General features: G+C 40.3%; 1 protein-coding gene across 1 annotated transcript; it reads right to left on the reverse strand.

Annotated features, from left to right (window-relative positions):
• Positions 1–9,875: 9,875 nt before the first annotated feature.
• Positions 9,876–19,561, reverse strand: BCL10 (BCL10 immune signaling adaptor). Its single transcript, XM_090271703.1, has 3 exons — positions 19,227–19,561; positions 12,188–12,476; positions 9,876–10,427 (listed from the first exon to the last, which is right to left on the reverse strand). The coding sequence occupies exons 1-3, from the start codon at positions 19,281–19,283 to the stop codon at positions 10,075–10,077; spliced, it is 699 nt and encodes a 232-aa protein (XP_090127829.1). The 5' UTR covers positions 19,284–19,561; the 3' UTR covers positions 9,876–10,074.
• Between the last annotated feature and the right edge of the window lie 7,722 nt (positions 19,562–27,283).

Here is a 27,283-nt window from a genome sequence, read left to right on the forward strand (position 1 = left end):
ACTTCAGCCTCAGCCCTGGACCTTCCCCTCTTTTCTATCCACCTTTCATTTCAAAGTGATTTTATGAAGTCCCATTGTTTTAAATATTTTTTTGCTAATAACTCCCACATTTATATAACCAGTCCAGAAGTCTTCTCTGACCACCAAACTCCTGCATCCAATTTCCAACATTACTAATAAGTCCCTCAAATATAACATATTTGTGGTCGATTATCTACGAAGATTATGTACCCTGTGCATGTGTGCCACTCCTTCCATCAAGAGGTGAATAATTTCCTCTGTCTTTCAAGCTGGGGTGGCTTTGTCACTTGCTTTGATGAACAGAATGCTTCCACTTTTGCTCTCTTGGGAACCCAGAGCCACCATGTAAAGATGCCCAGCTGCCCTACTGGAGATAACCATAAAGAAGCCTGGCCAGTTCTCAGTTATGCTAAGATAAGGCTCCAGACACGTGAGTGAAGACATCTGGAATCATCCAGTCTCAGCTGAGGTTTAAGGAGTTTCCAGAATGATCCAGGGTGGACCATTAGAAAAACCGTAAAGCCAAATCCAGCCCAATTTGCAGACTCATGAACAAATAAATGATTGTTATCTTAAGCCACTAAATTTTGGGGTGGTGTGTTATGCAGCAAGAGATAACTGAAAAAATATGTCTAAAACAGAACTCTTTATTCCCTACACTTCCCACAGTCTTCCCTAACTCTTCAAGCTGCAACATTATTTAGGTGCTCAGGACAAAAAAACAGGAAGTCTTGCTATTTTAATTTTAAAATAGATTCCAAACCCAAATACTTTACCAGTTCTACCTCTACTACCCTCTTCTTTTGCCTGAACAACTGCAGTAGTCTTTCTTTATTGCTAACTTTTCTTAACATTTAATAACCTTTAAATTGATTAAGATTCATGCATTACATTTAGTAGCCTTAGACGTCTCTTAGTCTCCTTCATCCTAGAATTTCTCAGCCTTTAACTTTCATATCCCTGACAGAGGCAGATATAATGGCGGGCACATGGGGTGTGTGCCCTGGACCCCAATTTCTGAAGGGCCCCACAAGTTTACAACTTGTATATAATTAAAATTGCACATATGAAACCAAACTTGATGTCATTAGAAAAATGTGTAAAGCTGGGTTTTTGCGGGGCCCTTCAGAAGTTGGGGCCCAGGGCACGCACCCAGTGTGCCTGCTGCGCTTGCTGTTAAACCCGCCTCTGATCCTTGATATTTTGAAGGTTTTAGGCCAGTTGTTTTGTAGAAGATTCCTCAATTTGCATTTGTCTTATGATTCCTACTGATTAGATTCAGGCTATGAATCTTTGGCAGGAATATCATGGAGGTGACATTGTATTCTTTTTCATTGTATTCCACCAGGAAACATGGGATTTCAATTTTCTCTGGTACTGATAAATTTAACTTTGATTTTTTTGTTTAAGGTGGTATCTGCCAGGCTTCTTTACTATAAAGTTAATTTTCTTCCTTTGTAATTTCTTAGTATTTTGTGGGGAGGTACTTTGAAACTATGTCAATATCACATTCTTCATCAAATTATTTGTTCATATTAAAATTGACTCACCGTTTCCTATTTTATCCAATGAGTTGCAATCCACTAGTATCACTATTTTGATGTTGGAAGTGTCCCACATTCAGCCTGTGGGAGCCCGTTCAAGTTGGCATCTGTGCCCTTTGCATGTGTCCTACCATCCTTTGAACTCTTGACTGCTTTCTGGCATGAGATTTACAGGGGTAGGCATTTTGCCAAAGAATTCTGATTCTTTTTAATGGAGTTATCTTCTGGAGGGCAGACCGCTTGTAGTACAGGCTTCCCCACTAGGTGAGTGTTCTAGGAATCCATCTGTGTCAGTATACCAGCTGGCATTATTGTGAGAGGCTGTGACTGGCTCCAGTAATTTTTTTTAAAGACTTTGAACATCTTTGTTTGCCCATTTAATAATGGGTGATTTACAAGCGCACCTGCCACAGTGCCCTAAGTATTCAAGTTTTTTACCAAAAATGGTATAACTCCCATGTGCCACCCTCCCTATTCACTGTTACCCCAAGTGACTTTTTAAAATTTGTTTCCTTCATATGAAAAAAGTCCTCAAAGGGAAATGTTCTGCCAGTGTGGAAGAGGTGAAATAAAAACTGGCAGAAGCACTGAAAGGCATAAAAATCCATGAGTTCAAAAACTGTTTTTGAGCAGTGGAAAAAAATGTCTCGATAGGTGAATTACATCAAATGGAGAGTATTTTGAAGGCGACTGAAGTTTAAACATGTAAGAATACACAATTTTAAATAAATTCTGGGATTGTTGTTTTTTTTGTGTGTGTGTGTGTGGGGTCTCCTCTTGTGAGAGCCACGATCTAGATTCAGGTGCTTTGTATATTCATTGCAAATGAGGTGTTATTGTTCCAGGTTCTCTCGGTAGACAAAGTTAGAAAATGTGTTTAATTTTTTTAAATTATGTTTTATTGTTCAATGTTTTACTGTCCCAATTTTTTCCCCTTTGCCCCCTACACCCAGACCCTCCCCACTCCCTCAGGCAATTGCCACACTGTTGTCCATGTCCATGGGTCATGCATATATATTTATTCTATGGCAACTATATTCCCTATGCTGTCCTTTATATCATGATTATTTTGTAACAACCAATTTGTAATTCTTAATTCCTTCACCTTTCTTTGTCCATCACCCTGACCCCGACTCCAATCTGGCAACTATCAATGCGTTCTCTATGATTGTTTCTGTTCTGCTTGTTCATTTATTTTGTTTAGATTCAATTATTGATAGATTTGTATTTATTGACATTTTATTCTACATATTTTCTTCTCCTCCTTCTTAAAGAAGACCCTTTAACATTTCATATAATACTGGTTTGGTGATAGTCAACTCCTTTAGCTTTTTTCTTGTCAGGGACGCTCTTTAGCTGTCCCTTGATTATAAATGATAGTATTGCTGGGTATTCTTGGTTGTAGGTCCTTTCTTTTCATCACTTTGAATATCTTGCCAATCCCTTCTAGCCTGCAAAGTTTCTTTTGAGAAATCAGCTGCCAATCTTACATGAGCTCCCTTATAAGTAACTAACTACTTTTCTCTTGGTGCTTTTAAGATTCTCTCTTTATCTTTAACCTGTGGCATTTTAATTATGATATGTCTTAGTATGGACCTCTTCATGTCCATTATGTTTGGGATTCTCTGTGCTTCTTGGACTTGTATGTCTATTATCCTCCAGGGAGTCTACCTAATACACAGAAACAAACACGGAAAGGCTGCCAAAATGAGGAGACAAAGAAACACAACCCAAATGAAAGAACTCCAGAAGAAGAACTAAACAAAAAGGAGAGAAGCAAGCTACTAGATGCAGAGTTCAAAACACTGGTTATAAGGATGCTGAATGAACTTACGAAAGAGCAGACGAATTCAGAGAGAATGTCAACATCATTAAAAAGGACACAGGGACTTCTGGCCAAGATGGAGGCCTAGACTGACACGTTCCATCTCCCTCCACAACTAAGAAGGAATACAACTACTGCAAAACCATAAATAACCAGAAGTTCCAGAAAATAAATGGAAGGCCAACGTATGAAGTCATAAAGAAGTGGTGCTCATCCAGACAGGTAGGAGGGGTGAAGCCGGGGAGGAGAGGTCAAGCTGTGCTGTCCACGGCAGCAGCAGTGACGGTGTCAGGACAGTGGTAAGCACAGACATCCATATTTAAGGGGAGGCGAGAAGCGCCTGGGGAGCACCCCCAGCTGCAGACCAGACCTGTCAGCTTGCGATTCCAAAGCCAGGGAAGGCAGACCCCCATTTCCTTGGACTGTGAGGCCCGGAGAGGGTGGGGATGGAGGAGGAGGCTCCGGTCTCTCAGCGGAGAGTGATGGCAGGAATTCATCTTGGACCCCCACCCCCGAAGAAAACAGCACAGCGTAGACGGGTCACCGGGTTGTGACGAGTGCATGTGCCTCCACCCCCTATAGCGTAGGAGGTGTGACAGCCCTGCCTAGGAATCAAAGGTAAACACAAAACGATCAGGATGGCACAGATCATGATAAAGATCCCAATCATGTAGCTGACCGAAAGCAAATATCTAATCTAACGAACCAGCAGATAGATAATCTTTCTGAGGCTCAGTTCAGAGCTTTGGTTATAAAAATGCTTACAGACCTAACGGCAGACCTTAAACAAGATGAGGAAGGAATGAAAGCTAGTCCTGCTGAAGTGAACAAAAATACATATGAAACTAGTGGTGAGGGCGAGAAAACCAGGGATCAAATCAACAAATCGGAACATAGGAAAGGAACAAACAGTCAACCAGTGCAGAAAGAGGAAACAAGAAGTGAGGAAAATGAGGAGAGGCTCAGAAACCTATGGGACACCTATAGTGGGCCAACATCTGAATCATAGGGTTGCCAGAAAGTGAAGAACTAGAAATTGAAAATTTATGTGTAAAAAAATGAAGAACTTCCCTAACTCGGGGAAGGAAATACTTACAGATCCAGGAAGCACAGAGAGTTTCAAAAAAACTGGACCCAGGGAGAACCACACCAAGAAATATTATAATCAAAATGTCAAAAATTAAAGATAAAGAGAGAATCTTAAAAGCAGCAAGAGAGAAGAAGAGAATTACGTACAAAGGGGTCCCAATAAAACTGTCAGCTGATTTCTCTAAAGAAACTCTGCAGGCAAGAAGGGACTGGCAAGAAATATTCAAAGTAATGAAAAGCAAAAACCTACAATCATGATTACTCTATTCAGCAAAGCTGTCATTCAGATTAGAAGGGCAGAGAAAGTGCTTCCAGGACAAAGTAAAACTGAAGGAGTTCATCAGATCCAAACCACTGTTATATGATATGTTAAAGGAACTTGTTTAGGAGGAGGATCAAAACTATGAACATTAAAATGAAAACTGTATCACAACAACCAACAACAGAAGCTAGGGAATCAAAACAAAGGCAGACTAAGTAGGCAATGAGAGTGGGAAAAGAATTATAGGTATGGGGAACATTTTGGAGGGAGGTCAGTGGGGAGGGGGAAGGGGGAAAGGGAGAGAGATGGTACAGGAATTAAGAAGCATAGTAGGAGGGAGTGGAGTAGATAGGAAGATGTTGAGAAGAACTATATGCACAACCAATGGACATGGACTAAGCGGGGGGACAACTGGAGGGAGGGATGTCACTGGGTGGAGGGGAACAAAGGGAAAAGAAGTTGGGACAATTGTAACAGCATAATCAATAAAGCATATTAAAAAAAAAAGACACGGAATTCATAAAAAACGAACCAGTCAGAATAAAGGATACAGTAACTGAAATGAACAATTTACAGGGAATCAACAGTAGAGTGGATGAAGCAGAGACTGAAATTAGTGATTTGGAATATAAGGAACACACACACACACACACACACACACACACACACACACACACACACACACACACACACACACCAAATCAACAGCAAGAAGAAACAATCCAAAAAAAAAAGGGAGGATAATATAAGGAGCTTGTGGGGCAACTTCAAGCATACCAACACTCGCATCATGGGGGTGCTGGAAGAAGAGAGAGAACAAGAAGTTGAAAACCTATCTGAAAAAAATGATGACAAAAAACTTCCCTAACTTGGTCAAGAGAATATATTTATTTCTGTATCTATTGAAAACCTGAAGTTCACACAGATACCTCTAATTTTAATCCACTACTAGAGGATTACTTTTCATTTTCCATACAGTATATGTAACTCCATTTTCCAGCAAGAAATCTGGCTGCCATTAGACTAAATGTTTTTATTTGATCAATTCCAAGTATGCAGCCAACCTTCCATCATTGCTACTGGCCCTACCCTCATGTGAATGCCCTGCTTACCCTACTTTGGATCAACATACTGCCTTAGATTGCCCTTCTACAGATGCTCTCCTCACCCTGTTCCTACCTTCTACTTCAGGCTCCAATGTTGGACATCCCTACAGATACCTTCTTCACCAGCTCAGGCTCTGACACCTTTGAGTGGACACCTTATTCTGGGCCTTGACACTATGCTAAGCCATGTCTACACCTCTCTTACTGAACTCAGGCTCTGAGAGCTCACACCAGGCTACCCATCTGTACTGATACTCATTTTATTTGAGCCCCAATACTCTATACCACTGATTTTCAACCAGTGTGCCATGAGAATTTTTAAAACATGTAATACCTGACTAGTAAGAGGCACTGACCTCTTTTCCCTTAGAATGTCAAATAAAATAACAGCTAACACACAATCATCCTGTGTGAACAAATCAAAATTATACCTATTTTGTCAGATTGGAAAACATGTCTTTTTTGGTGTGCCACAAAATTTTAGTATTTAATCTGTGTGCCATGTGGTGAAAAAGGTTAAAAATTCCTGGTCTATCCCCTCTACCCCCATGCCATCCTGATTCTGTTCAGCATCCTACACTCCAATATGGACTCCTACTACTTACCCTAAGCCCTACTAGTGCAGATACTTCTCTATAATTTGTTTGACTCCAGATAATGGCTTGTGGATTGAGTTGTTAGAAGTATAGAGAAGAAAAAGAAAGGTTAGAGGAAAGGACAGGAAGATAAAGTTTCTCTCCTCCCATCCTGCCCTTCTCCAATCCGTTTTCCATAAAGCAGCCACACTGAACTTTTTTCTTTTTTTAAATAGAGAGGGGAAGGGAGAGAGGAAGAGAAACATTAATTGGTTGCCTTCCCTTCCCATCTGACTGGGGACTTAACCTGCAACCCAGGCCTGTGCCCTGTTCGGGAATCGAACCCACAACCTTTCAGTGTGTGGGACAATGCCCAACAAACTAAGCCACACTGAACTTTTAAAATGCAAACCAGATCATATCACTCCCTTGTTTAAACCCCTCCAATTGCTTCCCACTTTGTAAAGAAAATCCAAACTTCTTACAACTGTCTGTAAGCCCTTCCATATTTGATCCTTGCTCTTTGTGAAACCTCACGCCAATCTAGGCTCTTAAATTCCCCACAGTCACCCCTCACACTTACGTTCCGGCCACACAGGCCTGTTTTCTCAGTAACTCATTCCTGCCTGGTGGCTTTTGCATTGGGTGTTACTTCTGCCTGAACACCCAGAACTTCATGTAACTGCCTCTTTTTTTCTTATTATTTAGTTCTTAGCTCAAATGTTACCTGTTTGAGAGGACTTCCTTCACAATGCTATCAACACTCTTTCCAAGTTACTTTTTAGCTCATACATGCACTGTTTTGTGCAACTAGAATGATCTGGCTTTCCTTGTTTATTTTTATAAATATGAGTTCCACACAAACATAGACTTTGTTTTGTTTATCACTGTATCTCCAGCACCTAGAATAATAGGTACTCAATAACTATTGAATTTATTAGTCAAATATACATCCTCTCCACTTACCTTTCTGCCATTTAAGAAATGCTAATAAGAAAGCATGTAGTTGTGGAAAGAACATTAATCTGAGAGTTAAACAGCCCTGAATTTTAATGCTGAAGAGCTATGTGATTTTGAGTCATTTATTTTATCCTGTGTTTGTTTCTCACCTGCTAAAAAAGCTGAAAATAAAACCTACCTTGCAGGGTTGTTATTAAAAGTATAAACAAGATGACACGTGGAAACACTAAAGTTATTTGGCACCCAATATGGCTGTGGTTTCCAAATATTGTCGCACACTGGAATCACCTAGAAATCTTTATAAACTTCTGATGTCTAGTGTCCATACCTAAACATTTTAATAGGTATGGAGTACAGCCTGGGTATTGGGATCTTTAAAAGCCCTCCAGGTAATTCTAAAATGGGCAGCAAAGTTTAGGAACCACTGCAACGAAGAACAACTGTCTGATAAATAATATGACAAATTCAGAGTAAGGATTTTAGGAGTACTGAAGTTATCTATGTATTTTTTTGTGCTTAAATTCAGCTCTCCTTTAAGAAAGCCCCCCTCAGATTACATTTAACAACTATGGATTGATTTGCTTCTTGGTGTGCTTTTTTCCAGTCAACAGTGTACATATTTATCCAATGACACAAGGTAAGGCCATAGCCTAAAACTTCCTGCTCCCTTTTACACTGCTTAGGTAAAAAGACAGTAGCTATAAGACTTGACTTTTACCTTATACTATACACAAAAATTACTTTGTAATGGATCATAGAGCTAATTGTGAAATTAAAACAACTAAGTTTCCAAAAGAAAAGTTTCATCATGACATTAGAATAAAAATTTCTTAAAACAGGAGATAAAAATCATTAACCATAAGAGAACCATTGGACTTAAATAAACCAAAAAACTCCAAAATAAAACCAGAAAACACAAAACAATAAAAAATTGAAAAAAAGAATTCCATTATCCTAGCTTGCCCCTAATTTGCCAGTGTTTGACTTTGCATTACGATTAATACACTGACAAAAATGAAATTACCTCTTGAAAAAGCTCACCATAAAAAGACACGGAGGAACTTTAAATGCGTAGTGCTAAATAAAAGAAGCCAATCTGAAAAGACTATATACGGTATGATTCCAACTACATGACATTTTGGAAACAGTAAAACTAGAAACAATTAAAAAAAAAAAATCAGTGGTTGCCAGCACAGGCAGGGGAAGGAAGGAGGAAGGAATGAGTAAGGGGAATATGGGATTTTTAGAGCAGTGAAACTGTTCTGTATGCTATTTCATAATAGTGAATACATGACATTATACATTTGTCAAAACTTACAGAACTGTACAACATGTGAACCCTAACATATTCACTTTAGTTAATAACAATGTTACCAAGACTGGTTCATCAGTTCTAACAAATATATCACACTAAACAGGAGGAGAGGGACTACATAGGAACTCTGTACTTTCTGCTTAAGTTTCCTGTAAACCTAAAATTGCTTTAAAAAATAAAAAGTCTATTCATTTTTCAAAAAAGCAAAAAAGTGAGCTTCAAGATGTTTTCCACTGATTGATAATATGGTATCTGTGAAAAGCAACCTTTTCACTGCTGTGTTAATCAACCTAGTAACCAGTAGCAATGTATCATGTCAAAGTTAAACATTTGTTGGTAATGACGGGTTTTCAGTATTTAAAGGAAAAAAAAAAAACTTCATAGGATTCAGAAAACCCAAAAGCCTTAATTTGTTAAAACTTTAATTTTATTGTCTATATTCAAAAGTCTGAAATTAAAATCAGTGTTAAATCTATAAATATAGGTTTTACAGCCTATCTACATTATGATCTTCAATTCTGAGTAGATCCTACTTAAATTAAAAATAATTGCATATCAAATTTTATTTAAATTAATAAAATGAAAAGCCTGTTCCTGCTTTTAAAAAAGATTTCTTTCAATGTAATTCCACACACACGCAACTGGTTGAGCACTGTCCCACCAACCATAAGGTCGCTGGTTTGATTCCTGGTCAGGGCACATACCTGGGTAGTGGTGCATGTGAGAGGCAACTGGTTGATGTTTCTTTCACACGTCAACGTTTCTCTCCCTCCCTTTCTGCCTTCCTACCCCCTCTCTAAAAATACCTAAAGGCTAAGTGTCTGTAAGCCAAACTGAGTAGGAAAAAAAATTTTTTTTCAGTTCACTGGCAGTTTTTCCCATCAACAACTGACTTTATTTCCAATTAGAAACAGCTTGATCCTGAAAATTGACTGCTGGATGGTTGGAAAGGACTATTCGATTTTGAAAATTTCTAGCACAAATGTACTAAGAAACATCATTCCCAGCTTAAGACTCCATTATTAAAATAGAGAAATGTTCCCTATTAAAACTGGTCTTAAAACATAAAAAATGTGAAAAGACTAAATACCTCAAAGAAGGTGTAAGGGGGATAAATGGTAATGGAAAAGAATACAATAAAAAATAAACTATTAAAAAAAATACAAAATTCTCAAAAGTATATGATCCACATTTACTTTAGCTATCTAAAAGTATGCTTCTTTACCCCACCCCCAAAAGTCTATTTACAAAGTGTGCTTACATTGCATTTTAAAGACATGTATTGGGTATTAATAAGTCATTATGATGGTTTTATAAAAAGATTCATATCTTTTCTAATATTAGTCATTATTAAAAAAATTAAAAGGCTGTGAACTGTCATTGCCGTGAAAGAGCACGTGATCTTAGGGGAAGAAACATCTCACTTGAGTTTCCACAAGTTCCTTCTTCTAACTGCAGCTCTGGGGGCAAAGGAGGAGCCCCAGGGTCCCCAGGTCTGGGAAGCGTGGTTGAAGAGAAGGTAGGGTTTTCAGTTTTGCCTACTTCTAAAACAGGCAAATTCAGAGACGAATGAGTAGAAAAAAAGGGCGCTGTGCTGGATTCTCCTTCTGGATGGTACATGATAGTGGATGCTCTCCGTTTTTCAGAGAAGTTACTCTCATGTGAATTTGATCGAGAGAAGCTATTTGTGGCTCCATCTGGAAAAGGCTCACAGTTGCTACATTTTAGTCCTACAATGAAATTATTCAGATGTCAATAAAAAAAATAACAAAAAATTGAGTCCATGCCCATCTTGTAACTTTTTAAAGATTAAAAGCTATTTACCACACAAACAAAATTTAAATAGCAATTTATAAATTGTTATAATCCATTTCACACTTCATTTGCTTCTCCCTATGACTCTGAAGTGTATACTATTATTTACATTTTCTAGATAAGGAAACAGTCTCAAGGAAGCTAAATGACATGCTATAAACTCAATGTGCATTCTTATATACTTAGCCATTAAAGGACTTGGGAAAATAGAGTAGCCTCTAAAATTTTTCATAAAATAAGGAGTGGCTTTCACAACTAATATTCTTTAGTTGTGCACACAAAAAATTACACAGTAAAAACAAAATTTAAACAGGGCATATGCTAAAACTTATGCATTGATTAATGCCAATTACTGAATCTTGAATCATAGGATGTTCGAAGTGGAAGGAATTTTACAGGTCACCTGGGACTGTCTCTCACTATTAGATATGAGAAAACAGAGGCCCAGAACAGTTCAGTCATGCCCAGCATTCCAGGACTACTTCTCGGGAAAGGGAGAACTAGATCCCAGGTCTCCTCTTCACGTTAAATAATGTCCTGGTTCTCAACCAAACAATTTACTTAAATGATGGTGGTTGTTGATTAAAGAATTTTACCATATCCAAAGAGTATAGCTAACAATTAACCTCCGTGTAAAAAGAATAAACATAAACACAATTTATCTTTCTGTTTGGCTTAGCAAATATTCAGCCCCTAAGTATCTACAGGCACAAAACCTTTTGAGTTGGGAAATTTTGCGTAAAACCTGCGAAGTCTATGAAGCACATTTATGTCATTTTTTTCCCAATAGTTTTTCAACTTCACAATACATTCAGCATTTCTGTTCCATGCTATAGAAACTGTTTCCTTAAATATGGCTCAGATGGGGAAACGTCCCAAGTGTTTTAGCATGGACTCAGAAATTGTGATGTTCTTAAGGGCAGAGCCCTAAATCACTCATTTCTGTAACCTCAGAGCCTAGAACATTTGGGAGTAGAGCTATGCCACATTCACATTAAACTTAAGTGCTCTGGAGAGAAAGACAGTGTGAGATGGAAATTTGGGGGAGAAGGGGATTTAAATTGTACAGGCAATTCTACATACCATTCCAATCAGTGAATGTGTGCTCTGGGGTGAGGATGAAACAGGAGGGGTGAATTTGCTATTCCCTTCATCAGTCCCAGTACCCATACCTCTCACCTTTTGCCAGACAGAGTGTGATTCTAGTGTTTAGTTATGTATAATTTATATAACACGATTCTTATCAACACAGCCAGCTACTTCATCTTGGATCAACTGATAAAAGAGAAAAACTTTCAGAGCTGGACTTACTAAAAATACTTTGCCTATATACTATTTTTTATGTGTTATGTGCATTTTCAGGGGTTCTTTTAAATAGGTTCTGACATTCTGCTGATGTTAGAAACAAACCAGAGTAGACTGGGAGTTTATCATAGTTGAATTTTCTAGAAATGGTGTTATTAAATGAATATAAATACAGAACATTAAGTGATATCCTACTTTTCCAATGTAATGACACCCTATAATGTTAAAAATGCAAAAGAATGTAATTGTGAAGTTTAAGTTTTTGAATATAAAAGCAAAATGATCATTTTTGAATTTTATTTATTTTTAAATTTTACTTTTTAAAGGCATTGTTACATTTAATGAACTCTTGTATACCTAAGATACTTACCTTTTAGATGTTCTAGTTTTATATTTCGAAGTTTCAGCACTTCATCTGTAATCTTCTGTATCAGGAAGTTCTGTGTTTTTTCTCGCCGAATAGATTCAACAAGGGTATCTAGTCCTCTGGGGTTTTCTTGTAAGTAGTCTAACAATTTTCCAGCCCTTTTTCTACTTGATGTTCGGCAAGAAATTTCTTCAGTGTCTTCTCTACTGAGTATTTTTTTTGCGCGTAAATGATCAAAATGTCTCTCGGCTATGATTTTTTCACACAGATATACACGCAAATTTTCTAAAGCCTGAAAGACATAAAATGTGCTTCAATGTTACTTTTTTTAACACCTCAGGAAATCATGTAGGTGACTGATTAGGAATCTTACTTGGTGGGAAAAACATCCTGAAGTCAGGAAGCTCAGCTGCTAAAAACGCATGCTATTAAAGGTCCAAGTAGACAAAGGTAAACCCTGGATTAGCCCTGGGCTGTGTGGCCCAGTTGGTTGGAGCGTTATCCTGTAGGAGAGGCAACTGATCAATGTTTCTCTGTCATGTGACATTTCTCTTTCTCTCTCTCTCTCTCTCTCCCTCTCCATCCCCTTTTAAGATCATTAAGCATGTCTTTGCATGAGGATTAAAAAAAAAAGGCCTATATTAAACATTCCTCTCAGCTTCTGTCCTGCTCTGATCTCATTTTCACACCTATAAACCAAGACCAGGCTATTGTGAAGAGGGGCCATTCTAATCTAGAGGGCCTGGGTCCGTGGAAATAGGAAGGTCTGCGGAGGGTCACCTTTGAGGATACAGTTAAGAGCAGAGGCTTCCATTCATTTTCATTACCATGTATCAAGACATTCAGGATTAGTCAGGACCAGAGACGATAACTTAATAAGAGATCTCATAGCTTATAAGTCTCATGTTTGTTAATCTTCCATCTTCCTAGAACAAAACCACTAAAAAAACCCCACTAAAGTAAAAGAGCCCATTATGTGTCTATCTTTGGAGTTGGTTGGAAAGACTATAACTCAGTAAGCCAGTTGGTAGAAGGTGGAAAGATGTGGGGGGAAAGAAACCTAAAGGAATGGTGAAATGTTGGAAGAAATTAAACGAAGAATATGCAAATCACATAAAACAGGCCTACATCTGAGGAGTAGCTAAGGGGGCTTACTTAGCGGAAAGATGACATGTGTCCCCATAAATGGCATTAATAGTCTGATGTCAAAGACTGTATCCCAGCTCCTCCATTTACTACATATGTGATTATGGGTAAATAACTTCTCCATGCCTCAGTTTCCTCATCTAAGTGTTATGGGGAATAAATTCATGTAAAGTTCTTAGAAAAGTGCCTGGTACACAGTAAGTGATCAATAAATGTTAGTGATAGTGACAATGATAAATAATGACTCACATTTATCATTATGAACAAAAGGCAACAGAAAATCTCAGAAATACCCTAGTATATGGTGGCAGAAAAGTAGGCTAGGTGAAGGGTTCCTATAGTTCACAGTCTACTGAACCCCCACATTCATTTATCTATTCACACAACAAACATTTCATATATCTAAATACCTAATATACCAAGTGCTGAGCACGCAAAGATCAATAAGACCTGAATCCTCCATGCAAAAGGCACATGGTATAGTTGGAGAGTACATATTACATGTAAAGTAATAATTATAAGATTAATTAAAAGTTTTTTTATCAGTCACGTACCAGGAAAGCACAGAGTGAGCAATTAACTCTACTTCCGGGACCTGGGAAATTTATAGAGGCTACACTTTTGCTAGAGACATGAAGGTGCACAGTGGGGAAGTACTGAGTATTATGGGGTAGTTGGAACACAGGTTGCATATGACAGGGTGGTGAGGAATGTAGTTAGGAAGGAAAATTGGGGTGGAATCATGGGAGAATTTTTAAATTATATTGAGGAACACACATTTACCTGTAGCCAAAAGAATCATCCAAGGTTTATAAATAAGAAGCAATAAGAAAACTTTTGCAGAGAATTGGGGGGAACAAAATCTGGGGTCCAAGGAGACCACTTAGAAGATTGCTGCAATATTTTATATAAGATATGTTGTGAGGACAGAAATAGACTCAAAGAAAAAAATCCTTGAAAAACCTCATCTGTTGTCATTTCTACCACCTACATGCTGATGATTCCCAAATTTGTGTGTGTGACTAAGACTTTCTCCACCTAGACATCCCAAAGGTACTTCAAATTCAGCATGTCCAAAACCAAATTTATCTCCCCCTATTTTTTTCCTCTGATGTTCTCCACTCATTTGGGAGTACCACCATCCAATAGCATCCAATAATGCTATAAACCTACAACAGATCCCTTTTTCTTGTGTACTTACTTTCCACATCTGATTACCCACTCACCAAGATCTGCCACTCTACCCCTTATATTTAATCTGCCCCTTCACTTCATCTCTATTACTAGCATTACTCTAGTTCAGGCCCTTGAGATATGTTGCATGGACTGTTAATAACAAATACCTAGCTATACTTCCTATTTCTCGCCTCCCCCTCAAATTTCTCCATTATACCTCTATCAGAGCTTCCAATTTTTCAAAAGAAAATGGAAATCTGGAGTGTTATATAAAGTCTAATATTGAAAAGCCATCAGTTAATTTTTAAAAAATTTAAAAGTGTTCCACCCTTGACTTAAAAGGATAAATTTCCTCAACAAAAGCAGAAGAGTAGAGAAGTCAAGAGCATGGCTCTGGTCTCGGACCAATCTCAGCTCAAATCTTGAATCTGCCATATACTTCTGCAAGAGCCGAGGCAAGTTACTTATCTCTCTAAACTTCCTGTTCCCTATTGATAAAATAATAATACTTACTTTGGAGGACTTCTACAACTAAATGGAACAGTATATATAAAGGCTTGACACAGTCTGATACACAGTAAGTGCTCAAAAAATAGTATTTGATAATAGCAGACAGGGCACTTCATAGTATGGATCCTACCTACCTCTCTAGTTTAACCTATCACTACCTCTATTGGTCCCGGTACTTTATGTTGTACCTCAAACTGCTGTCACTCTACATTTCTTTATGTTGTTACCTTTGTCTTGTTTTCTCTTCTCTACCCTCCAAGTCACTATTTATCCCTTAAGATTCAGGACAGGGGTCATCTCCTTCAGGAAGGTTTACCTAAACTCCCCAGAATAAGTTAGGCACCCCTCCCCTTTGTCTGTGTAGTACCCTGTGTATATACACTCCACATTTCAATATAGCAGGACTCCACCTTTTATATCCCAATTCATTCTCAGACATTTCCATTCTGTCCCACCACTCTTCTCAATGTCACCAATGACCTCTTCGTGCTAAATCTGGTAATTTTAAGTCATCTTACTTCTTAGCAGCATGGACACAGTTGACCACTGCTTCCTTGAAATACTCTTTTCTTGTCTTATATGCATCTTCTGGCTTTCTTCCCACTTCTGTGGCTTTAACTTCTCACTTTTCAAAACTCTTCTATGATCTTCCTCTTCCCTTCTAGCTCCCAACTTCCTAGGTGCTCATTCAGCCTTACACTTGTATTTCCAGTTCAGATCTCTCTTCTTCTTTTTAATAATTTATTTCTTATTGTATTTTTTCCACTACCATTTGTCCCTCTTATATTCCCTCCCCTCTACAATCACCACACTGTTGTCCATGTCCATGAGTCTTTTCTCCTTTTCTCCCCAACCCTTTCACCCCCTTAACGAGCGCCATCCCCTGCAGCTGTCAGATCTCTCTTCTGATCTTCTGAGTTGTTGGCGAAGTTGCTGATTTGACATTTCCATTTACCAATCTCATTCCATTCACTTCTTCAACTCCTACATCCAATCCATCACCAAGGCCTATAATTTCTGTATAAAAAATGCATCTGGAATTCTGCTCTAGCCACTTCCACTGCCTTCACCATGATAAAAATCACATCATCTCTCAACTATATAAATTTTAAGACACTCTTCACTGGTTTCCCTCTTTTCACTTTTGCTCTCCTCAGTCCATACAATAGGCAGAGGCAGCTTTTAAAAATATAACATTAGTTTTTCAATGGGTCCCTACTACACTTGGGAAAAAAAATCCAAACTCTTTGCTACAATCTGTAAGACCCTTCATAATCAGGCTCTAGCCTACCTTCCTAACTTCACCTCAGGGCACCAACTGCCTTCTTCCAATTTTCCCAAGTCACCAAAGTCTTGCCTGTTTTAGGTCCTTCACAAATTTTATTCTGCCTAGTATGCTCTTCCCCTAGTCCTGTTAAATCCTTCAGGAACCACTTTATTTATTTTTTTACCTTTTAAAAAATTATTGCTTAGGGTATGTTTATTTTTAGAGAGAGGAAGGAAGAAGGACAGAGGGAGAGGGAGAGAGAGACAGAAACATCGAAATGAGAGAAAAACATCGATTGGTTGCATTCCATATGTGCCTTGACTGGGGATCAAACTGCAACCTGGGTATGTACCCTGACTGGACTGAACCTGCAGCCTTTTGGTGTATGAAACAATGCTCCAACTAACTGAGCCACCAGCCAGGGCGGAACCACTTTAAATGTAACCTTCCCTGACCATCCTACCCTGTTATGGTCTCAACATTTGTTTGTCTCCTTAATAGTACTTACTGTAATTAGTAATTATACCTTTATTTGTTTTCAAACCTAATGATCTACATGTTTGAAGTAGGCAAGAACCAGGTATGTTTTGTTCAACTGTGAATATCTTGAACTTAGCAGAGTGCTAAGTCGATAGTGTTTTGCAACTTGTAATTACCATTTTATATCTATCTCTCTCCTCTTAAGAAAGCAAAGTCTTTTCAAACTAGGATTGTGTCTCAAGTTTTAAATTTTTGAACTGTGAGATTCAACTACAGTATCTAACTCATAGCAGCATGAAATCCATATTAATAAAACTGAACTAAATTCAATCAAAACAATGAAGCAAACAACTACATGGGGCAGAGGGGAAGGAGGAGTATAGTGAAGGAGGATGGTTGATAGTATACTGTTCATCAAGACAAAGAACACAGCAGGAATAGCAAGCAGCTTTGGGGGGAGGGATGATAAAAAGTTTAATTTAATCAAGGGAGGAATCTGCAGGATAAAGAATAGTGAATTTTCAGCAGATATTTGGGAATAAGTGCCTATAACTGAGAAAAAAGGGAATTCAAATAAGTAGGTGATAATTTAAAACCTTCTAAGGTCATAAACCATTTTGAAAATATGACAAAAATTTCTAAGTATATGTGCACATACCTTTCTTTTAATTAGGAGTAGGACTTTAAAAAAGGTTCATTTATTTTTAGAAAGAGGGGAAGGGAATGAGAGAGAGAGAAAGAAACATCAATATGTGGTTGCCTCTCACAGGCCCCTAATTGGGACCTGGCCCGCAACCCAGGTATGTGCCCTGATTGGAAATCGAACCCGAGACCTTTTGGTTTGCAGGCTGGTGCTCAATCCAGTGAACGCCAGCCAGGGCACTGCACATCTTTTTTTTTCACAGACTTCCTGAAACTCATCTGTGATTCCCCAAGGTTATGAATTTCTGATATGGCTATAAAATGACATCATGGAGATGAATAATAGTATCAACCAACTTATAGGAAAAAATAAGGCCTGGAAGCCACTCTTCACATCATGTTTGTGTACATTTTTTTTTTTTTTTTTTTTTTTTTTTAGTAAAAGGTGAAAGATTTATTCGTTTTGAAAAGAAACCAGAGCATATGTGTACAGGTTTTATATCCTCTCACTTGTTAACCTCGCATTGCCTGTTTTATCAGCTGTAAAATGGGAATGACAATGATCTTAGAGGCTGCTGTAAAGATTACGTGGGAACACTGTAAACTGTGTGACACAGCATCTGGAATACAGCAAGCCTAGTCCTTGGAGTTCATGGTTTTATTGGCACGCATTTTACATAAGACAGCATTCACTTATTTTATATTAATTATCAATGTTCCAGTGTTTTCTCAACTGGACTGCTATAAAGCAGGGGCCTGATCGCTATTTTTTGTATCTGTCCAATCCAGGCCAAAGGACAGTCCTTTCCATACAGCAAGTGTTCCATAAATATCTGCCAAATGAGCAAACTAAGGCACAAGTCCCAATTATGTTCAGTTTCTTTCTGCTAATGCATCCAACTGTAATCATGAGTACAATGTAATAAACTTTAAAGGGGAGAGAAAAAGGAAGTTTGAAGTAGATGAACATTTGAAAAGCTGTCGTCCTGTCCAGTTCACAAGATGATTTTGTAAGTTTTGTGTTGTTAAGCCAGAGCACACTTCATGTTGAATTTGTTTTTAATTCGAGTGGATGTAAACTATTTTAGTGGCAGGCACTCATATAGGTCTCAAACGGCAAAACAACTCAAGGCATAGGAAAAAGAGAAACAAGTCTTATCTCAACAGTCACTTTATGAAGCAGTGTTAAGCTTTTCTGTAGCATCCAAACAGAAGAACAAAATTTAACTACTTAATATTTTCAACGTGTGCTTGTAAAGTAATTCCTAGCTACAGGTATTCAATTTAAATATGTGGGCGTTTGCTTACGAGGGGAATTCCAGGTTGTGCTTTCAGCGGCTGAGCTTCCCCCAACCCCCTTTGCAAAGGAGTTTCACATCTCTGCTCCACCGCTTGGGATCCTTTATCTGGTCCAGCCTTTGCTCCAGGTTAAACCAGCGGGCTGGGGAGTCTGACCCCAGGGTGGACGCGAGCCGTCCAGCCCTAACCACGCGGCTCCAAAGCACCTGGGGGGGGGGGTGCCGAGGGGCTTAATCACCAGGGGACAGGTGAGGAGTGGGCAAGGAAAGGACTGCGAAGAAATGCTCCACCACCGAAGAAAGTCTCAGTCACCCAAGCCCTGCTTTTAGCGATTTAACATGTGGATTAACACGTCGCCGGGGACCACTTCCACTAAGGCCCCTCGGACATAGGACTCTCGGCAGTCCCGTCCGCTCCTCCCACCCCCAGGCTCCTCCTCCGATCCCGACTCGGACTCCGGGTTTCCGCGTCCCCCGCCCGCCCCTAGCCCGCGGGGCGCCTGGGCAAGATAGTGCTACTCACATCCTTCTTCACTTCAGTCAGGTCCTCCTCGGTGAGGGACGGCGCGGTGGGCTCCATTAGCGGAGGTAGGCGACGACGCTTCTTCCGGGTCCGGGAGCTCAGGCTGCGCCGCCCCACCTAAACGGGGTGCTGAGACCTCGAGAGGAGGGGCGAGAAGCTGAGGCGGAGCAGGTCCAGAGGAAGAGCGTTACCCCTTCGAAAACAGAGGGGCGTGGGCGTCAAGCCGTAGTGCTTCCGGCCCTGCCTCTAAGCGACCACGATGCAGACCTACGCGTTCCGACGCGGCCCTCGGAACCCCACTCCTTCCCTACGCTACAGACTCCGGCGCAGGTGCCTTCCCTCAGCGAGGCGGGGCCAGGCAGAGGCAACCAATCAGTGCCAGCTCGCGGGCCAATCCTGTCCCCGGCTCCCCCCTCCCCCCGCGGCTGGAGCCTTTCAGGCGTAGCTCCGCCTAAAGCCTCAGGTCTTTTGCGTGCGGCCCCGGGTGGGCCTCCCGGAAAGGAATCGTTTCCGTGGGTGGGACCCGTAGCTGCTACGCCCGCGGGTACTCCCCTCCTTCGCAGACTGCTCAGCAGTGGAGTCTGGTCTAGGCTGATCTGGGCCTTTGGACTTCTCCCCTTTTCCCAGACCCTGCCCTACAATTTCCTGTCGCTGGGTTTGCCAGTTCAAGTTTTTGAATTATTTGATCGCACGCTGACACTCGTGTACACACACACACACGCGCACGCACGCACACACACACACACAGTGTAACCACAATACCAAAGCCATTTTTTGGAAGAGAAAACCACTTTAACATTTGATTTAACATCCGGCCACTTTAACATCTAATTTAACGGCTGCATACTTTTTGGTTACTGTTTATTATAAATGTCTTTCCTTTTTCATCGGTGTAAATGAAGCTATGTCCACCTCGGGCTGCGGTGAAAATTAAATATGATTAAGTGTTAAGATTCTTAGAGGTACTTGGCACACAGTGTGCACCTACTTTATTATTTATTATCTTGTAGTACTCAGACATTTATTACTAATATGTATTAGGCATCTTATCCTGCATTTTACTTGGAGATACTGAAGAAGAGACAGCTATTCCCAGAATGTTATTCTAACAGAGGTGCATACAAAGTAAAGAGTAATGTGCGTGAGTCTCAAAACAGATCCTTGGGCCAACCTTGTTTGGACAGTATACTAAATAAACTAGAAATAAACTAGAAGGTATTTGAAGCTACAAGGATAGATAAAAATGACAAGAAAATGAAAGACAAACTTAGGAACCCCAACATTTAAGGAAAGAGAAAGCAAAGGAACCAAAAAAGAAAAATGTTGCCAAAGACACACCAGAGTAGTTTTGATCACAAAACATCATGCTATATGGCTTTTTCCATATTCTTACACTATTTCTTCTGATTGCTTAATCTTCTGTCATCTTGGTATTACCCAATAGTTATTTGTTCTTTCATTTCACAAATATGCATATCTATTAAATGTCAACTAAGTAAGTGCCAGACATTGTTCTAGGTACTTGAGGAAACAGCTGTGAACAAAATAGATATACAGTATTTTCCTTTCCTTTTGGAGCTTAAATTCTAGTGTATGTGTGTTTGGGGCAGGGCAGAAGGAAATTTGAAAAACGTCATGGAAATTATTTATTTTGTTAGAATATGATAAATATGAAGATAAACTATAAAACAGGGAAGTAGGATGAGGTTTTATGGAGTGGTAAAATTTAAAATAAGGTGGTTAATGAAGACCTTCCTGAAAAGGAGAGATTTGAGTTACCACTTAAAAGAAGTAAGGGAATGACCCATGTGGACATACAGAAAAAGAACATATGAGTAGAGAGAACAGTCAATGAAAAGGGTTCGGTGTGACTGGGAAGGTATGAGGTTCTGGTTTGCCAACATAAAAGTATACTCTGACATTGTTCTGAGTCATATGAATTCACTCTGAGTCAGACGGGAAGCCACTGGAGGATTCAGACCAGAGGAGTGACAGGATCGGATTTATGATTTGAAAAGGAGGAATTCCACTGTTGCCTTGAAGGAAGAAGGACGCTTCGAAGGGGGAAGACCAGTTAGGGAGCTATTTTCACAATTTAGTCCCCAGGCTTTGGTGGCTCAGAACTGGGTTGATAGCTGTGAGGGTGGTGAGAAGTGGGGAAGTGGGGAAGTGATTTCATTTCCTTTCAAAAAGATCACTCTGGCTGCTGAGTAGATTGTAGGTGTAAGGGCGGAAACAGCCCAGCTGGAGGCTCCTACAGGGAACCAGGCAAAGGCAAGGGTGTTGTGACTCCAGTGCAAGCGGTGGTGAACACTCCTCCATGGTTACCTTGTTATTCCCAATTTTTCATTGTTATGAAACGTGTCTCTCAAAATTTCACCTATTCCCCATCCTTTTTTCTTTTGAATTGTCATTTTCTTTGCATAAACTTTCCCAAGAAAATGATAGTTTTTTAAATCCTTTTCTTACCGAGAGAAAGGGGGTTCTTTCACATGGTACCTTGCTGGAAGACCCAACAATTAGTGTTGAGGAAAACAGGTCTTTATTTACAATATTCCAACGTCGCAGTGAGTGCTTCAGCTGAGAGCCCTGTTCTCCCACGGGACCCAGCATTTCCCTTGCTCCCCAAAAGGCTATAAGCCAAAACATGCCCAGAAGTTCCCCATCCCTTATCTGTTAGCTCTCTCCTTCAGGATCTGCAATATGATGCCACCAGCCTCTGTATAACAGTCCAGCAAAACATGTGCGGTTTTGCACTGGATCATGCATGGTTCTCTTTTCCCTTTCAAAACCACATGGATCTCCCTCCGCCCTTTCAAAGCCGCATGGATCTCTCTTTCCTTCTAAAACCACATGGTGTTTTCCCTGCAAATGGCTGCTCCCTTATTTTTAAATCCCTGACTGTGGCCTGTGACACAGTGGGCAAGTCAACCAGTTCTGACCATTCGCAGAACCTTGCACAGGTTCTGCATGATTTTTCCTCACCATTCTATGGCCAAAACCCCTCCCATCTCCTTGGGGCCTCAGAAGAACCAAAGCCATTTGTATAACTAGACACTAGCTACCAGCCATAGACATGCAAAGGCATTGTGAGAGCTGTTCGGCAGGCTCTGGTGAATTTTGGGGACCCCACTCTGTAACACTTTCATATATATATTTCTGTAGGTTCCCTCTGAAGTATTGGCCCACACATGTGGGCCATGTAGCAATGAACTGCGTTTGCTATAACTATACGAGCTCTGCTGATGAAGGCAGGGATTCAAAACCCATCAAAGCAAAGTAATTTCAATAATGTCAATTTGACACACCCACTTTGGTCTCACCATTGTGGTGCTGCTGATCAACTGTTGTTCCTTTTTATTTTTATTTTTTATTTTTTAAGTATATGTTGTTGATTATATTGTTACAATAGGTCCAATTTTTTCCCCTTTGCTCCCCTCCACCCAGCATCCCCCCTTCCCCAGCAATACCCCCCCAAGTCCATGCCCATGGGTCATACAGACAAGCTCTCCTGCTTCACCCTTTCATATATTCTTCTCTTTTTTAAAAAATAAATGATTAATTAATTATTTTAACAATAAAAAAATAACAGTCCCTCCCTCCCTTCTCAGACTTAAGACCCTTTATAATCTTATAAAGGACAATGGGTGAAGGTCTCGAGCTCCTCTAGCTGCTTCAAGCTGGACATGGTCGTTGTCCTACCTACCCTTGGGTCCAGAAATCCCTAATAAGAGTGGGGATGTGAAGGGGAGGGTAGCCTTCCCACATGGGGAAGGATCGTGCAGACTCCAGGTCAGTTGGCTGTCCCCGGACGATGGTTTGCTTGGTTTAACAGGCTGGCATCCTTGTATTCTGGGGGCAACAGAATTGGCAACAGGTTTAAAAGACATCATTCAATCCATAACCACTAGATGACAAAAGGCAGGAATTAATTTTTCAATGTCTCACATTAGGGAAAAAAAGGGCTTCTTTGGAGGAAGGTGTGCCAGGCACATCTCACCTGTTCAAAACCCTTTTGCCCATTATACTTAGTTTGGTCTGAGGGAAATATTTTAGGTTTCCTCCCTCTCAGACCTCTGGGCCCTTTCTGTCTAAGCCATTAGGATAAAAAAGAGAAACCGGTTTTGTAAAGTGATGCCCACAGACCACCCATACTTCACCAACCCAGCCACTTAGTTCAGCCAAACTGTTGAGTCTCAGGAGGCAGCACTGCAGACAGGATTAAGTGAGGCCTATACGTACAGACAATCACTCAGGTAATGCGGTCATAGGCTTATGCCCTGTGAAAACAGAAAACACATGTTAATTTATGTAACATAACCCACAAACAAGTCTCTAAATCTGTAAGACTGTCTTATTGGAAAGACATCCAGTTGCAAGGCACTTGACATTCTTCTTGCCTGTAAATTAATCATCTTTGATAATACCACAGACATAGTTTAACTTTCAGATGAAAACAAATTTTAAATGGAAAGAAACTTTAAAGACGGTTAGCTGCACTACTTTATAGTCTGCCACTGATCATTGTGGTTTTCCTTGAATAATGATTTTTCTCCCTAAGATTACCCTTCTTGTCATTAAAGGGACTGCGTTAAGTCCATTTTTAATTTATCCTGTTCATTTGCATAAACACAACAAGAGCAGAAAATGATCACTTATGATCTTCAGTTCTGCTTTGCTGGAACTTATGCAAGCAACATTTAGGGTGACCTTCAGTCTGCCCTTCAGGGCACAGAAGCTGAGCCACATACCTGGCATTCAGCCTTGCCTGTAAACACCTGTCTTTTCCAAGTCTTTCTGGTTTTCCATTGTGCCTTAAGGTCCCTTTTAGCCATCTTTCAGGAAAACAACCTTCATTCCTTCCCTGGAAAGATTGCCGTGGACCGCACAACCAACCACGGTACCAGGCCTTTTATCTTGTGGACTTTTATTACCTTTGAAAGTCATTCCCAATTCCTCAGGGCTTTTTGGTAACAACAAGAGCCCAAGCATGTCTCCTTTAGGCATGACATTCCAGTCAACGTCTTGGTCAAAAAAACCTCTACTGGTCTTCCTTTTTAAATGAAACATTCCAAACACACCAAGCTATAAAAAAGAATGTTATGTACACCCTGTGTTCATTACAAAGATTTAACAAATATTGATATGTTGCCACATTTGCTTCTGTTACAGTTTTTGACTAACAAATGTTAGTGGCAAACATCTCTGATTTTTGAGCTTTCTTTAATGATGCTTACATTACATCTGAATTTCCCAATTGTTGACCACCATTTCATTTCTGACACCTCTAACTTTCTTCCATCTTTGGTATTCATTTCTCTATTCATTTATTCAACTAAGAAGTTGTGTCTGCTATGTAGCATGATGGGAGTTATGGAATGAGGTGCAGCTGAGTAAGGAGCTTAAGAATTTTTAACAGCTGAAAGTTTAATAGTTTGTTTTTGAGGCCTTGTCTCAATATTCCCAAGTTGAATTGTGCCAAAGCAGCTATATCTGAAAGTCATCTGCCTTTTACAGAGCTAGTTCATGGCTCCTACTTTTCTTCTGGTGTATCATACTTCCTTCATAAGCAAACTCATTTCCCCATCTCTGCTAAATCACATGTTCAGATTATAATGAAAGTTGAGCATGTTTTCAAGAAAACAGCCCTTCCCATTCTCTTCCTTACAATAATTCTACTTCTTCCCCAACCCCTCCACTCCTTGCCTCCAACTTCTAAGTGTACCATCTGCTTCCTACTGTGAAATACGAGGCATCTGATTAATATACATTGAAGGACACAGCTTCGGTGCTGCAAACATAGAACAGCATATCATAGTGGTTAAGAATGAGGATGTTTGGCACTTGACAGGCCTAGGCTGGTATCATAGCTTTCTAGGGCTGCTATAACAAATTCCCACAACCCGGGTAGGCTTACCACAATAGAAGTTTACCCTCTCACATATCTGGAGGCTGGAAGTCCAGTATTGGCAGGGCCTTGCTCCTCTGAAGGCTCTAGGGAAGAATCTTCTGGCCTTTGCTAGCTTCTGGTGGTTGCCAGCAACCCTTGGTATTCTTTTGTGGTGGCAGCCTACCTCCAATCTCTGCTACTGTGTTCAACATGGCCTTCTTTCCTGTGTCCCTCCTATGTCTCTGATTCCAAGTTTTCTTCTCATAAGGACAATAATCATTGGATTTAGGGCCCACTCTAATCCAGTATGACTTTATCTTACCTTGACTTAAAGACTATTTTCAAATAAAGTTACAGTCTGAGGTTCAGTAGACATGAATTTTGGGAAGACACTGTTTAACTCAGTACAGTTGCAGTCTAGAGTTGCCAATTATTGACTGTATGACCTGGGAACAACTAATATGCTTTCAATAAAGACAGCTATTAAAAGAATGCAGAAGAAGGGAAGAGGAAACCATTTCTGACTGATAACACGACATGGAAGAGGTGTGTTTAAATTGGGCCAGAGGACTTTAATAGGTGGAGATTTAACTTCTGTTTAATGATTTATTCTAAAACTTCTTGCTAGATACCAGGTGTTGTATTGAAGTCAATTCTATTGCAACTGAGTGTGAGTTATAAATTTCCAGTATATAGCTGGAGGGAAAAAGTGGTCAGTTCTGAGGCAAACACTCCTGGACTTTAATGACAAGACGACATGTGGTAGAATTCAGACAGTTCAGCTTAGGGACTCTGTGAAGACTTGAGGTGGTCCTGCCCCCAGGAGTGGCTCCCAGGAGGGTGTGGGGTGGTGAGTGGTGGACTTAGCAAATGCTCTGAGGACATTTGCAGTGCACTCTAAGACTAGGACATTGTTGGAGCTGAAGAGGGACCTAGAGGAAAGGGACCATTCCCTTTCCCTTTCCTCTAGAAGACTGTTGGTTAGGAGAGGTTGCACAGGAATTTGGTATTAGATAGAGGCTTGCATATTTATGGGACAGAGTCAGCAGCCGTCCGTCTCGAGAGACGATGGTGTAGCTTCTTAAGAGTCTATCTGCACCGCCGAGAATGGCTGTGCAGTCCGACTCGGGAGTGACACGGTATCTGTCTCCTCCCATGTTGAATCGACATCTTGCGATGACACTGGAGTGTCCTCTCCAGTGAAGCTGAAGCTACAGAGCCTGGGCAGGGTGATATGGAGGGTCTGCTGTTGCCCATGCAGCAGACCCCCCCTCTCTTCGCAGCTGAAGGATCCAAGGGAAAGACGGAGTCAATACAGCTTGGCTTCAGGTGCGCCGCAGGAGTTGCCGGTGTTGACTACAACGTCAAACCGCCTTAGGGACTCCGGCTCCGGATTTTCTGTCGGGGTTTACTCCCTTAGCCTTTCCCCTGAAGAGATATGCCGCAAGGCAGCGGAGGTTTTTTGGAATCAGAGTTTTCCTTCTCTGTATGGGACAGAGTACTTTGAATATAATTGAGGGAAGGCAATATCCTGTATATCAGGAGGGAAATCTTGAGGGAGGGGCTAGATCTCCCAGTCTTACAACTACCTGGGAGAAATAATCACTAGCAATTTATATTATGCCCACTCTGAACCAAGCACATTACATTGGCTATTACAATTTAATCCCTATGACAGCCCTTCCAGGTGGGCTTTATTATCCTTATTTCACAGATGAGAAATATGAGATTTAGAAAATATCATTTGCCCAATGCCACTCCCCTACCAAGTAGCAGAATCAGGATTCCATCTCACCTCTGTTTAATAACAAGGTCAGTGTTCTTAATTACTAGTTGCAGACTGAGCTAACTGCTTCAGGGAATAGTAATTCAGAGGAGTTTTCTTGAACATTCCCTGGGGCAAGGCAAGAGGTATAAGACAATCAAGTCTGTTCTCTGTCCCTGAATTAGGAAAAAGCAAAGTCAAGAAACTTACAGGACTTTCCAGCTCCCTAAATTCAAAAGAGAAGACCCCAAGATTTCAGGAAAGGGAGCTCTCAGGCTCTTGATGGACCTTGAACTGCAGCTTTGTAAGAGCATCTGCCAAGATGGAGGAGGCCAACGAGTGGACCCCCTGCTCCAGGCCTAGAGATGCAAGTGATAGAGCAGGACCCCCAAAAGTAGCATC

Source organism: Furipterus horrens, unplaced genomic scaffold (assembly GCF_987537825.1).
Source record: "Furipterus horrens unplaced genomic scaffold, mFurHor1.1.pri manual_scaffold_3, whole genome shotgun sequence".
Lineage (NCBI taxonomy): Eukaryota > Metazoa > Chordata > Mammalia > Chiroptera > Furipteridae > Furipterus > Furipterus horrens.

Bases quoted from the DNA above. Each gene is read 5' to 3' on its own strand.
- BCL10 (XM_090271703.1), bottom strand. From the start codon at position 19,283: ATGGAGCCCACCGCGCCGTCCCTCACCGAGGAGGACCTGACTGAAGTG. The intron at 12,477-19,226 runs GTGAGTAGCACT...TATGTCTTTCAG, and splicing joins TGACTGAAGTGAAGAAGGAT to GCTTTAGAAAATTTGCGTGT. The intron at 10,428-12,187 runs GTAAGTATCTTA...ATTTCATTGTAG, and splicing joins AAAACTAGAACATCTAAAAG to GACTAAAATGTAGCAACTGT.